The sequence below is a fragment of the Polypterus senegalus genome, chromosome 3 (genome assembly GCF_016835505.1).
Source record: "Polypterus senegalus isolate Bchr_013 chromosome 3, ASM1683550v1, whole genome shotgun sequence".
NCBI lineage: Eukaryota > Metazoa > Chordata > Cladistia > Polypteriformes > Polypteridae > Polypterus > Polypterus senegalus.
The window spans coordinates 49681978-49695529 of record NC_053156.1 but is presented as its reverse complement, the minus strand read 5'-3'; the positions used below and the strand labels follow the sequence as shown (position 1 = coordinate 49695529).

Sequence of the window (13552 nt, the reverse complement as noted above, 5' to 3'; positions counted from 1 at the left end):
GAATAAATGGTTTTTTCTTGCCCTTGCAGCCCATAATGCACTACTTTCTTCACGTTGTCATCTGTCTTGAATCGACGACCACCCAGATGTTTCTTTAGTGGTCCAAAAACTTGGAAATCACACGGTGCCAAATCTGGCGAATAGGGAGGATGTGGCAATACCTCAAACTTCAGTTTCTCCAGACAAGCCTTGGTGTTCTTAGCAGTGTGTGGGTGGGTGGGCATTGTCTTGCAGCAAAAGGACTCCTTGAGACAGCAGTCCCCACCACTTGGATCGAATTGCAGGCTTCACATTGGTCTCCAGCAAGTCACAGTAACTTGCATTAGTGACTGTAGTACCCCTTGGCATGTTGGTGGTTGAGAGGACATGAAAAAACCTTTTATTCTGCTGGAATCCGGGCACTTCCAGGCAGGTGGCGCAAGTGCATTGAGAAGGGTGAGACTACATTGAGAAATGGCATTATCAGTTTTGTTAAGGTTTGTTCCATTTTCTAATAAATCCCATTTTCTAACTTTAGCTTGTTTCTCCCTCATATGTGAGCGCACCTAAAAAAGCTCAAGCAGATTACAAAAAACGTGAAGTTAAAGTGGTTGGGACTGACATAGACGAAATGGTAAGTGTGTTGAAAAAACTGGAAATCATCTCAACTGATGATAGACATCCATTATATGCAGTACTTAACTTCAATAAATCAGGGAGTACACAAATCACTCCAGAAATTCCTTTCTTCCCAGTGCCATATGTCTTTTTAATAAGCAATATCAGAGATAATGAAACAAATATTCCAGAAATGTAAAGTTTTTCATATGTATTGTGTAACCATTTAGGTAAAAATGCAGCTAGAAGTAGTTAACAGATAATCTGTCAATTAATGTAAATTTGCCAACATCAGTGATCAAAACAGATTAACGTCAAAGTTGAAAAAGTAAAGTTACTAGTGCTGTACCAGAATCAGGCTCCACTGATACATTTATCAATCTCAAAGATCTAAACGGATCAGCGTCAAAACTGTGAAACACCCATCTTGAGAGATTTAACAGCATCTGAAAACACTAATGTGGCAAAGAGAACAGCTTTAAAAGTGTATGGCTGAAATTGTGTTTAATGTGACAGCATCAGACTCCACCGATTTAAGTTAATATGTTCGGAAATCTGACAGCTCCAGCTCTATTGATAAAGCTGTTAACCTCACAGTTCTCTAGAGAGCCATTTCAAAAATGTAAACTGGCAGCATCAGGCGCTTCTTACAAAGTTATATCAGTGGGGTTTCAGAGACCTGAGGGAAGAAGATGAAGCTGTGAAACTATTAGCTGGAGAGATCAATCTGGCTTAGCACCATCAGCTTCACTAATCAGACAGTATCAGTCTCCTCAAATAAAGACAAGATCTGACACTGTGGTAGAAGGACTGGAATGTATGACTGCCACAGGGACCAAAACAGCTCAGAGTTTTGATAAAATCACACACCAGGCTATGGCAGTCTTAAAAATGATCTGACTGGAAAGTTAGTTGTACAAAATAAGGAAAATTCATAATGATCTGACAGGTCTGGCTCAGAGTGGTAGATGAATTTGGTAGCTGGTGCTATGAGTCTTTACTAAATGTAACAAAAACTAAGGAGTGTGACTGTAGATGGCGCTATACCAGTGCTTAACCTGACACAGACAGACACTAGAGGCACACTACTAAAATAAAGTGCTTTTATTTTCTTTCTTTTACACTCGTGTGGAATTTCTTCCCCATCCCCAAGAGCCCACAACACTGCACACAATACTTTCCTTTCTTCACTCTCTATCTTCACCACTTCCCTCCGGAAAGCTTAGTCCCTCTCCCCCTGGCTCTGGCTCTCGGAGTGGGGGCTGCTGGCTCCTTTTATAGTCCACCCAGAAGTGCTCCAGGTGTTTGATGACCTATTTCTGGCTGTCCTTCCGGGTGTGGTGGACGAACCGCCCACACGGGATCAGGAACAACTGCAACCCCCCCAGGCAGCACCCCTGGATCCCAGCAGGGTTGTAGGGAACTCCATCTCCCATGGAGCCCTACGGGAATCCGATCACCATTGCCACCCAGGGGGGCTGCCATCTTGCATCCCAGGAGAGATGCTGTTCTGACCCGGCTTGCTCCCCTGGTCCATACAGTGAAGAGGCATCCCGGACGGACAAGGACCCTGGCCATCTTTGACAGGAGCAATTAATGGATTTTAGAAGAAACACCATCCAATCATCAAGGAGCAGGTAGCGAAGATTGTATAAAGTTATAAATATCTGAGGACAATCATAGAATTAAATTTTACTTTTAAGGAAAGAGCTCAAGCCATTGGCAATAATTGACAACAGGCATCTACTATCTAAGGAAGTCAAGCCTTTTAATGCGAGTCCTACCAATCTTTTATAAACCTTTTACTGAGTCTGTCTTTACTTGTGTTCTGATGGCCTGGTTTGGAAATCTTAATGTCAGCAACAAAAATGGGATACATCAATTTGAAAGGCCTGTTAACAGTGTTTTACAATTGTTAACAGACTTGTGTTAATACCATGTCCCCTTTTTCCAAACACTTAAGATAACTGTGTCTACTTCTGCAATCCTTTCATGCAAAATGCATTCAATCACCAATTTTTCCAAAATTCATGAATACCTCTCTCAGTCAATGTTCTCTACAATGACAGTAACTTTTTCATACATTTAGCCAATTTGTTCAAAACATCAAATATTAACTTTCAGTTCAAAAGCTGATAAAATTTAGATCACTGTAGATGGAAACATGCATTTTGACAGAAATTAAATTATGCCTATGCTTGAAATAAAAGGATCATTCTGATTTTAGTCAGTCAGTTCTGAAACCCGCTATATCCTAACACAGGGTCATAGGGGTCTGCTGGAACCAATCCCAGGCAACACAAGGCGCAAGGCAGGAACAATTCCCTGGGCAGGGTGCCAGCCCACCGCACGGCACACACACAAAAGACAATTTAGGATCGTCAATGCACCTAACCTGCATGCCTTTGGACTATGGGAGGAAACCCATGCAGACATGGGGAGAACATGCAAACTGCACACAGGGAGGACTAGGGAGGTGACCCAGGTCTCCTTACTTAAAGGCAGTAGCGCTACCACTGTGCCACCGTGTTGCCCCATTCTGATTTGTAGCAAATGTTTATTCGGCTTTCTAGTTTGCAGCATTTTGACCATCTATACAAAAATGGTCAGATTTGCATTGAAATGTGTGCTACATAGTGTAAGTGCCAAACAGGAAGGATGGGCATCCTGACCAAGAGAGAGGAAGAGTCCTTACCCGAACAGGAGGCCCCAGGTGGATGGATGGGCATCCCAACCACAAAAGAAGAAGGTTCCTTTTCTGATGGGACTCCCCATGTGGATGGACAGGAATCCCGGCCAGATGTGTTGTCAGTACCTTTCCTGGCTGGGATAAAATGGAAAGATAGGGGAGGCTTGTCTCTGGGGCCTGTTTATTCTCCCAGTGTGCTAGGTGGCAGCTTCCCTTGGGCAGAGCTTCCATTCATAGGGCACCTTGGGACATGTAGTCTCAGAGGTCAACCCTGTTGGGTTATGTGGGTGCCACCAGAGAGAGAGCTATAAGAGTGCTGCCAGACATGACACGGGAAGCACTCCCAGGACCAGGGGATAAAAGGAGCCATCCAGCCTCATTCAGGTGAGCCAGTATCAGAAGGAGATGAACAAAGCATGCCTGGAGGAGAGACAGAGGATATATTGTGGAGAAAAGTATATTGAAGGAGTACTGAAGCCTTTATAAAGTGCTGGATTAAATAAAGCCTTGTTTATTGAAGCCTTTTGACTGTGTGACGTGCACTTGTGTTCTGGGTTTGAGGAGCTGCACTACCCTCTAGTGTCTACAATAGGTAAAATGTTGATGTAGTTGTTGTTGAAGAGATGTTTCCACTATTAGTACTGCATAAGTGAGTTGTGGGCTCTCAGTTCATGTAATGTAGTCATTTCACTTTCTGAAACTCCTGGTTGTCATAACTGCTAAAGGCCTACCCAGGTTTTGTTGTTTGCGCCTCATTACCTCATATACAGAAGAGGCCATGTTTGGAATAAAATTTTCTTCCTTTAGCCAATGTGAGAAAAATGGATGCAGCCAGAGGAAGAGGAAGAAGAAGTCACAGAAGTGCAAGAGCAATTACGTCTGATGAAACCAGAGGTACCAGAATCGATCATTTGGTCAATCACAGTCTCTTGCTGAGGCAAGCAAGTCTGAGGATTCAACCAAACTTACTTACATCCACCATAGAATCGACAGTGAGGATTTTCAGGCAAGCCAACAGGTACGGTGCAATAGCATTCTGACCAAATGTGTATTTGATTGATGTGTATATTACTAGAAGAAACTGATGTATCAGTGCACATTTGTCTTTGTCTCATTGCTGTAGGACCCATCAGTTAACTCAAACAGGGGGAAGGGGAATAATATTTAAACCTCAATGGGTCAATGCAATGGTTGAGATGGTCATTTCCAACAACAGCATCGCACTACGAAAAATGCGTAATAACATAATCGAAGACAACAACATATTTTTAAACATTCATAATGTTAGCACTATAACCATTTCAAGTGTGCTACAGAAACATCACATCAGGATGAAACAGTTGTACGGGACAACATGGGCTTTCATCATTCTGCCAGGTCACAGAGTGGCTTACAGCCTATCCCAGGATGAGGTCATTATTCCTACTATCATACTCCCCTTTCTTCAATCCCACTGAATAATTTTTTCTACATGGAGTTAGAAGGTAAAAGTCTGCTACCCACATGACTAGATGTCACTGCAATGGCTGCTGGGTGTATGGACATAACTGTGGAAGACATTGAGAGCTGGATAAGGTACACTAAGAGATTTTGGTGCATGGATAGAGACAACATTTAGTGGGATGTTGATTTAAATTTATGGCCAAAAGCAGAGGACATGATGGATCACCATTAGGGCTACAGTAGACTTCTACTGGTCATTTTGTGTGTTGTGTTTTCACTTTCTGTACTGGACGTGAATAAATATATACATAAGGGGTCATACGTTTTTCTTTTATTTTGCAGTGAAACAGTAAACTATGGAAAAATAGAGGACATAGAAACACATAACATATGTATTTTATGATGCTTCATCCATCCATCCATCCATCCTCTTCCACTTATCCGAGGTTGGGTCGCGGGGACAGAAGCTTGAGCAAAGATGCCCAGACATCCCTTTCCTGGCCACTTCTTCTAGCTCTTCTGGGGAAATCCCAAGGTGTTACCAGGCCAGTCGGGAGACATAGTCCCTCCAGCGTGTCCTGGGTCTTCCCCGAGGCCTCCTCCCGGTTGGATGTGCCCGGAACACCTCGCCAGGGAGGCATCCAGGAGGCATCCTGATCAGATGCCCAAGCCACCTCATCTAACTCCTCTCGATGCGGAGGAGCAGCGGCTCTACTCTGAGCCCCTCCTGGATGACTGAGCTTCTCACCCTATCTTTAAGGGAAAGCCAAGACACCCTGCAGAGGAAACTCATTTCAGCCGCTTGTATTCGCGATCTCGTTCTTTCGGTCACTACCCATAGCTCATGACCATAGGGGAGGGCAGGAGCATAGATCGACTGGTAAATTGAGAGCTTTGCCTTATGGCTCAGCTTCTTTTTCACCACGACAGACCGATGCACAGCCTGCATCACTGCGGACACCGCACTGACCTGCCTGTCGATCTCACGCTCCATTCTTCCCTCACTCGTGAACAAGACCCCAAGATACTTGAACCCCTCCACTTGGGGCAGGATCTCGCTCCCAACCCTGAGAGGGCACTCCACCCTTTTTTCGGCTGAGGAGTATGGTCTCAGATTTGGAGGTACTGATTCCCATCCCAGCCACTTCACACTAAGCTGCGAACCGATTCAGAGAGAGCTGAAGATCATGGCCTGATGAAGCAAGCAGGACAATATCATCTGCAAAACGCAGTGACCCAATCCTGAGTCCACCAAACCGGACCCCCTCAACACCCTGGCTGCACCTACAAATTCTGTCCATAAAAGTATGATGCTTCAGTTTGTTTGTATTTTTTAGTTGATTGTACATTGAGTGACATAGTAGTCTTATATGAGGAGCATATGCTAAAGTTATGGCTGCAGTAATCACTTATGAGTATGAAGTATTTTGGTGATTAAAGTGCATTTTCAGTTAAGGGTTAACTTATGTGTTCAGGTGCCTTCTGTAAAGAATACTGTGGGAAGAGTTTTGATAAAGTGGACATGTCATTGAGACGAGTCTGAAAAGAATTGTAAAAAACTGTAAGAGAAATACAAAAAAACGTAATCAAATGCGACAATATATTTTCAGGCATTCACAATGTTAGTTCTACAACGATTTCAAGAGTGGTACAGAATCATCAGTTCAGGATGAAATAGCTGTCCACTGTCCCCTCTGAGAGGAACTCTGAGCGTATCAAGAACTCTGTTACGAGTACATCCACGTAAGAGATCTAAGGTGATTTTGAACAACACAGCATCCACAAGCATTTTTCTTTGAGATCTTGCAAAACACAGTTAGCTGTACAATTTGTGACTAATGGTACCTAGTTTATTTTCTAATTTACTTAAGAGAGTAATGGAGCTTGACGCCAAAGAAGCCTCATCTTTTTGGATGAGGCTGGTTTCAACTTGACAAAAAGACAACACCGTGGAAGGAATGTGATCGGATTAAAGAAACTATGGATGTTCCGGGCAAGAGGGCAGCTAACATCACAATGTGTGAGGCAAATATCTGGTGATGGACTGCAGCTACATAAGCCCACCACTGGCCTATACAATACAACGGCCTTATTGCTTTTCTTGATGAACTGAACATGCTTGAAACGGGGCGTGAGTTACCTCAAAAGCTTGCATATTGTAATCTTTTTAGTTAGCCAATAAAATGTATCATTTTGCTTGACTTCTCACTAAATTCATAATGGCTAACACGGTACAACACCCAAGTACTACTTGATGAACTGTATGAAAGGATTTCAGCAGAAAGCGAGCAACATTTACCAATCTTTGTGATTGTATGGGACAACATGGACTTTCATCAATCTCCCCAGGTCACAGAGTGACTTACAGCCCATCCCAGGATGATGTTGTTATTCCTACCATCATACTCTCCTTTTTTCAGCAATTTTGGAGATGGGAGTTATATGACTGCTACCTACATGACCAGTTGTCACTTCTAGATGCAATGGCTGCTGGGTATATGAACATAACCATGGAAGACATCGAGGGTTAGATATGGCACTCATAGAGATTTTGGTGTATGGCTGGAGATAACATTTAGTGTGATGTTGATGGATCACCATTAGGGCTACAGTAGACTTCTACCGATGGTTTAATGTGTTATGTTTTTATTTGCTGTACTGGACATGAATAAATGTATACATGAACTGATCTACTATAATAGATAGTCTTATTTGAGTAGACATATTTGAGGAGCATATGCTAAAGTTATGGCAGCAGGAATCACTTTTGAGTGAAGTATGAAGTGTTTCAGTGACTGAAGTGCGCTGTGGATCAAAGGTTAACTTATGTGCTCAGGTGTCTTCTGTAAAGGATACTGTAGGAAAAGTTTTTATAAAGTGGACATGGCTTACAGATGAGTCTGAAAATAATTGTAAAATGCTGTATTATGGAAAGCAGAGTGTATTCGATTAGACAGGGCTCACCCTCTACTCTACACTCTCAAATTAATTTGTTGCCATCAGACTACAGGTTCAAGGTTCCAAAGATAAATAGCAACTGCGGTTAATCTTCTAAATAAGTTCAACATGAATAAACATCCTCAAGGCTGCAGTCTGTCTCCTCTTTTGTTTATCTTACGTGTAAAGGACTGCTGCTGTTCATGCAAGGACAGACATATCGTGAAATCTGCAGACGACCCTGTCATTATGAGTCTTCTACAAGATAAGCAGGACAGCCACGGACCTGTTATTGATGAGTTTATTCAGTTGTGTGATCGTTCCTTTTTACAGCTAAATATAACTAAGACAAAGGATGTAGCTGCAGAATTTAGGTGCTCAAATCCTTCCACTGTCTAAACTTTAATTAAGTAGGAGCCAATGGAGATGACAGAGCACTCCAAATACAGTATCTGGGGACAATCATTGATAACAGACTAAACTGATCTTAACATGCAAAAAAATGTGTAAGAAGGGGCAGACACAGCTTTTCTTTCTTGGAAACCCAATTGTTTTGGACAAAACTAGAATGACACTTTTACTGTTGTTAATCTGTTGTTACATTTTCTTGCATCTGTGGGGTTTGCAACCCCGGCAATAAGAATATAAACGTTCTTAACAACATTGGAAAGATTAGCAGTAAAATTTTTGATTCGCAGCAGATGACCGGTCACTGAGCTGTATCACAAACAAGTTAGAAAGATGGCCGACTCAGTTCTGCCACACAGTCACCATCCTCTTTGCTTCAATTTCCAGTTGTTGCCATCCAACTGCAGATTTAAGTATCCGAGAGTAAAGATCAACAGATTTGAGAACTCTTCTTCTTAGATCTATAAGCATTTTGAATTCTGTTATTTTCCGCTGAACTCTGTTAAAGGTAATATACTAGATTTGGGCCGAATTTTAGAATTAAACGGCGACTAAACTTAACACTAGAATTACCAGAGCCTACGAAAAAACTCGTAATTCCGTCCCACCTTAAACTGCTTCTTAAATCCCTTCACACCTCTCCGCCAGCGCCCTTTGTCTTCTAAATGTGCTGATAAAGAGCAGCCGGCTATTCCATCCCCCCACCAATTTAGAACGTGCATGAACTTCTCTCAGCTCATGCCTTGATTGAGTATCTGCGAGTGAAGTGGAGTTTTAGAGTGAAATAATAGATCATTGTTTGGAACACACGCATTTCATGCCTGTTCCGTTTCTACAGTAATCTGTGTCAACACATTGTTAAAACAGAAACTATTTTTATATTCTAGTAGTAGATGACACAATGTAGGCATAAACTATATAATGTATGAAGCCTGAAGTCCAAATAGCAAAGAAACATTTTCACAAGAATAACACAATTGCACTTTTATTCAAACATATAACTGCAGAAACAAAAAGCCGCCTTAACATGCAACATTGACACTAGTTTACTGTAACTGACTCCGTGGTTCAATAGATTCAGCCCCCGCTTACGAATCAAGGGGTGATGGGTTCGATCCTGCGCCCCTCCGTTTTGAGTAGTAAACTGCTCTTAGTCTTACTGTTTTAGAATAAGAGCATACATTTGATTTCAGTCCGGTGCAATTTATGATCTTTGTAAAGGTTAGCTTTTTTTTTTATTATTCACTTTTCACTCTCTCAGTCGCGTTCAGAATCAATCCATACAACCCCATCTGACACGGCTGTTTTCACTAAAGACGCGCTATAGCTCTGCAGTGTACCACGATGCATACTAACGCTACAACCAGGAATATTTATGCAGGAACTGGAAATTCTCTGATGCGGGACCTTCCCCCAGGGAAGAAAGTACAGTGTCAGGTGCTCATTCAGTGTAATAGAAACCATAGCACAGAGAGGTGTGTACACGGCAACAAGTACACGTGTCGTAAATGTAGGAAGGACGGTCCTTGGGTGTGTGGGAACTGTTAATATTTGAATGTGATGATTTCATATAGCACGGAATGAAAATCAGCACTTCTTAGCATTGCACCATGCAAGATGTCGTATCAATCGCCTACTGTAACTTGCTTTCTTTTTTCTTCGGTTATACAGGTAGTTTTGAATAAAAGTGCACTTGTTTTGTTTGCGAAATGAAGTGTCTGCGTGCACTTTTCGTGGCATTACACGTGTATTTTTTGAGCATGCCCGTTTGAGCAGTATAAAAAGTATTGAAAAGTATAACAAAACAACGGGCAGATGGGGAGTGTCTGATGATTGCATATAGCGCCGAACTTACTGCTCTTTACTATTCTCTCCTCTGCGTGCCCTGGAGTACAAAAGAAACAGAATACAGACGCTATAGCTCTGCAGTGTACCACGATGCATACTAACGCCCCCCCACCCGGTTCTGACACACAGACGTTGGCGAAGCTGCCTTCTTCGTATCTCACCGTCACTTGATTTTCTTTTTATTCAGTTTTATTGAGTGTTCCTGCCAGTCCCCGCATGTATGCTGGATATGTTCACATGTATTGTCTCTTTCTTTCAGGTGTGTAATAGAAACCACAGCATAGAGAGACATTGCTTCTTACAGGAAAAGGCGATGGAAAAAGTGCACTTGAATAAAAGTGCACTTTTGTTATACTTTTACACCAATATATGTTCCTGTGTTTGAACGACACGGGCAGATGGGGAGTGTCTGATGATTGCATATAGCGCCGAAGTTACTGGTCTTTACCATTCTTTCCTCTGCATGTCCTGGGGTGCAAAAGAAACAGCATACAGCAACATGCGGGGACTGGCAGGGACACTCAATAAAACTGAATAAAAAGAAAAGCAAGAGACGGTGAGATACGAAGAAGGCAGCTTCGCCAGCGTTTGTGTGTCAGAACCTGAGGGGTAGCGTTAGTATGCATCGTGGTACACTGCAGAGCTATAGCGTGTCTTTAGTGAAAACAGCCGTGTCAGATGGGGTTGTATGGATTGATTCTGAACGCGACTGAGAGAGTGAAAAGTGAATAAAAAAAAAGCTAACCTTTACAAAGATCATAAATTGCACCGGCTGTTACAGACTGAAATCAAATGTATGCTTTTATTCTAAAACAGTAAGACTAAGAGCAGTTTACTTCTCAAAACGGAGGGTCGCAGGATCGAACCCGTCTCCCCTTGATTCACAAGCGGGGGCTGAATCTATTGAACCACGGAGTCAGGTACAGTAAACTAGTGTCAATGTCGCATGTTAAGGCAGCTTTTTGTTTCTGCAGTTATGTTAGAATAAAAGTGCAATTGTGTTATTCTTGTGAAAATGTTTCTTTGCTATTTGGACTTCAGGCTTCATACATTATATAGTTTATGCCTACATTTTGTCATCTACTACTAGAATATAAAAAAAGTTTCTGTTTTAACAATGTGTTGACACAGATTACTGTAGAAACGGAACAGACATGAAATGCGTGTGTTCCAAACAACGATCTATTATTTCCACTCTAAAACTTTACTTCACTCCCAGATACTCAATCAAGCTGAAGTTCGTGCACGTTCTAAATTGGTGGGGGGATGGAATAGCCGGCTGCTCCAAGCTTCTCTTTATCAGCACATTTAGAAGACAAAGGGCGCTGGAGAGGTGTGAAGGGATTTAAGAAGCAGTTTAAGGTGGGACGGAATTACGAGTTTTTTCGTAGGCTCTGGTAATTCTAGTGTTAAGATTGTCCCTCCTGTTGTTTTAGATTGGCCTACCCCTACTGCAGACTCTATACTTAAAGTCAGTAGATGGGGCTCTAAACTTAAATTTAGGGGAGTCTCATCTTAAGATTGGACCTGGTTTTTAGTATGTTCCTGTTTTATAACCCTAAAAAATCCCTATTTTAGCCCTAGTTAGTATATACTTTTTATAACCCTAGGGTATTGTTTTTAAAGATTTGGGATAAAGTATTTTGCCTTTATTGATTACTTTTTAGACCTTTTAGATAAAAATTAGTGTAAACTGTTGATTTTGCAGTTTTTAAATATTTTTATGATTTTATGCAAATTTTAACAGATTATTAATAATACATAGAATGGTCTTTTAATGTAATTTTTAAATGTATTTTAAGGTATTTATAAGGCTTTTTAAGGAATAGCTTGTGCTGGGGAAGTAAGAATAGTTTTATACACACGAGAAGTGTACCTGTGCATCTGTGCTTCCTCGGGGCACACCAATCTCTACAAACCCTAACCTAACCTATTTATGAGTCAAGTCTTGACATTGGTTTAATTTGTAAGTGTAATATGTAAGATTTAACCTTATACCTGCATTATGCTCATTGCTATATTATATTTATTTCTATCAAATTTGTGGCTGATGGCTGTGTTCTTTGTGATGCGTTTTTAATTACATTGTGGCTCCAAACCAAAATGTTAAGGAGGGTATTTGGAAATGACATGAGGTGCGTGGTTTGATGAATTTCTAAAAATCCAATATGTAACAGTATAGCTGACAGTAGGGCTGGAGAGTTAAATAAAACAAGAGGGAAGCCAACAACAGTTAGCGACACAAAATGGGAGCTGCTGAGCACACTCAACTCAATAGTTTTCATAATGTAGCCTGAGGAGGGCTGGATTAACCATTAAGGAAAATGAACACACGCTTAGGGCATCAAGGGAACAAGGGCACCACAGAAATTTCCCATTGCTGGATTTACCATGGACCATATGGTGCAAAACTGCAAATTGTGCAGCTGAACCAGGTTCCATAAAAAGGGGCTTGCACATTAAATGTTACATACACATATACAATGCTAAAAATAATAATAAAATAGTAATAATAGAGGTTGGAGGGGTACGACAATCTTTTAAGTGTTTAGGGCCTGTAAAGGTCTTCATCCATCCCTGAGCATGAGGTAATGTACATTTTTGCTGCCCATTCGTCCAACCTCCAGACATTCTTTCTAGTCATGAGATAATACACTTAATTCAAATATAATACTATTGCTACACAGGCTACACTAAACTGTGCATTCTCTGAACATCAAACAAGATATCTATAATTCTGGGAAAAAAATGTAAAACAAAAATAATTAGCTTCGAAACAATAAAATACATTAAACTAGTATTAAAAACAATACAATATATAATATGAAATTGAATGCAAAACGAAACTCTGACCTGGCATGCTTCTAAATAATGACAATAAAATTGCATTGAACTGAAGTTGAGCCCAAGTGTTGGATTCAAACATCACTGATTCTCAGGTCTGATTGACATTTTTGCCCGCCGGGGGGACGGGAAGACTGAATTGGATACAACGGCTGCCTTGTTCATTTTGGAGGTCCCAAGCTATTGAACAGCCAAAATCTCGTACACGCAGCTTTGATTTCAATAAGAATGTTTTCATCAGAACACAATCTCAATATAATAACGAGTGTTTCAAATCAGATTAATACACAAACTTTCTTTAAACTTTCCGCAGTCGCTCGGACCCCCACTAGTTACCTAGAATTTGGCGGTGCGTCGTCCTCTGAGTTGAAAGCGTGCCCCTGTTGACGATTCTCTCGAGGAGGTCGCAATCTGATGCTCCTGCTTTGCTTTCGGTTGCCTGCATTATATTTGCTCGATTTTCCCAGCTTTATTGCTTTTCTTTTTTCTCTCAGAGCTGTAAACAAACGTGCCCACGGGTTGCTTAGCAGCAACTGCAGTAGCAGTACTCGGCCACTAGATGGCGCCCAAGGTGCGCGTCAAGCACGCTTATCAGGAGTCTCCCAGAGTCTCAGTCGTCACACTCCGAGCGTCTTTCTTTTTTAATCACACGCATTGCCGAAGGAAACTCATTTGGAAAGCCCCACGTTGTTCATAGTGAGTAGTCGATATTATTATACTTCAACGACTCTCATGGTCCCCTACGGTATCTGGGGTGCAGGCCTCTTAATTTACATAAATGGTGCC

At 41.5% G+C, this 13552-nt stretch overlaps 1 protein-coding gene across 1 annotated transcript in view; it reads right to left on the bottom strand.

Moving 5' to 3' along the window:
• si:dkey-111f13.5 (golgin subfamily A member 6-like protein 22) overlaps positions 1-13304 on the bottom strand; it is a 71449-nt gene extending 58145 nt beyond the window's left edge. Inside the window, exon 1 of the mRNA XM_039747176.1 lies at positions 13103-13304. Within this exon, the coding sequence (XP_039603110.1) occupies positions 13103-13211 (109 nt within the window). The 5' untranslated portion in view covers positions 13212-13304. The remainder of the gene's footprint in view (positions 1-13102) is intronic.
• Positions 13305-13552: the final 248 nt, after the last annotated feature.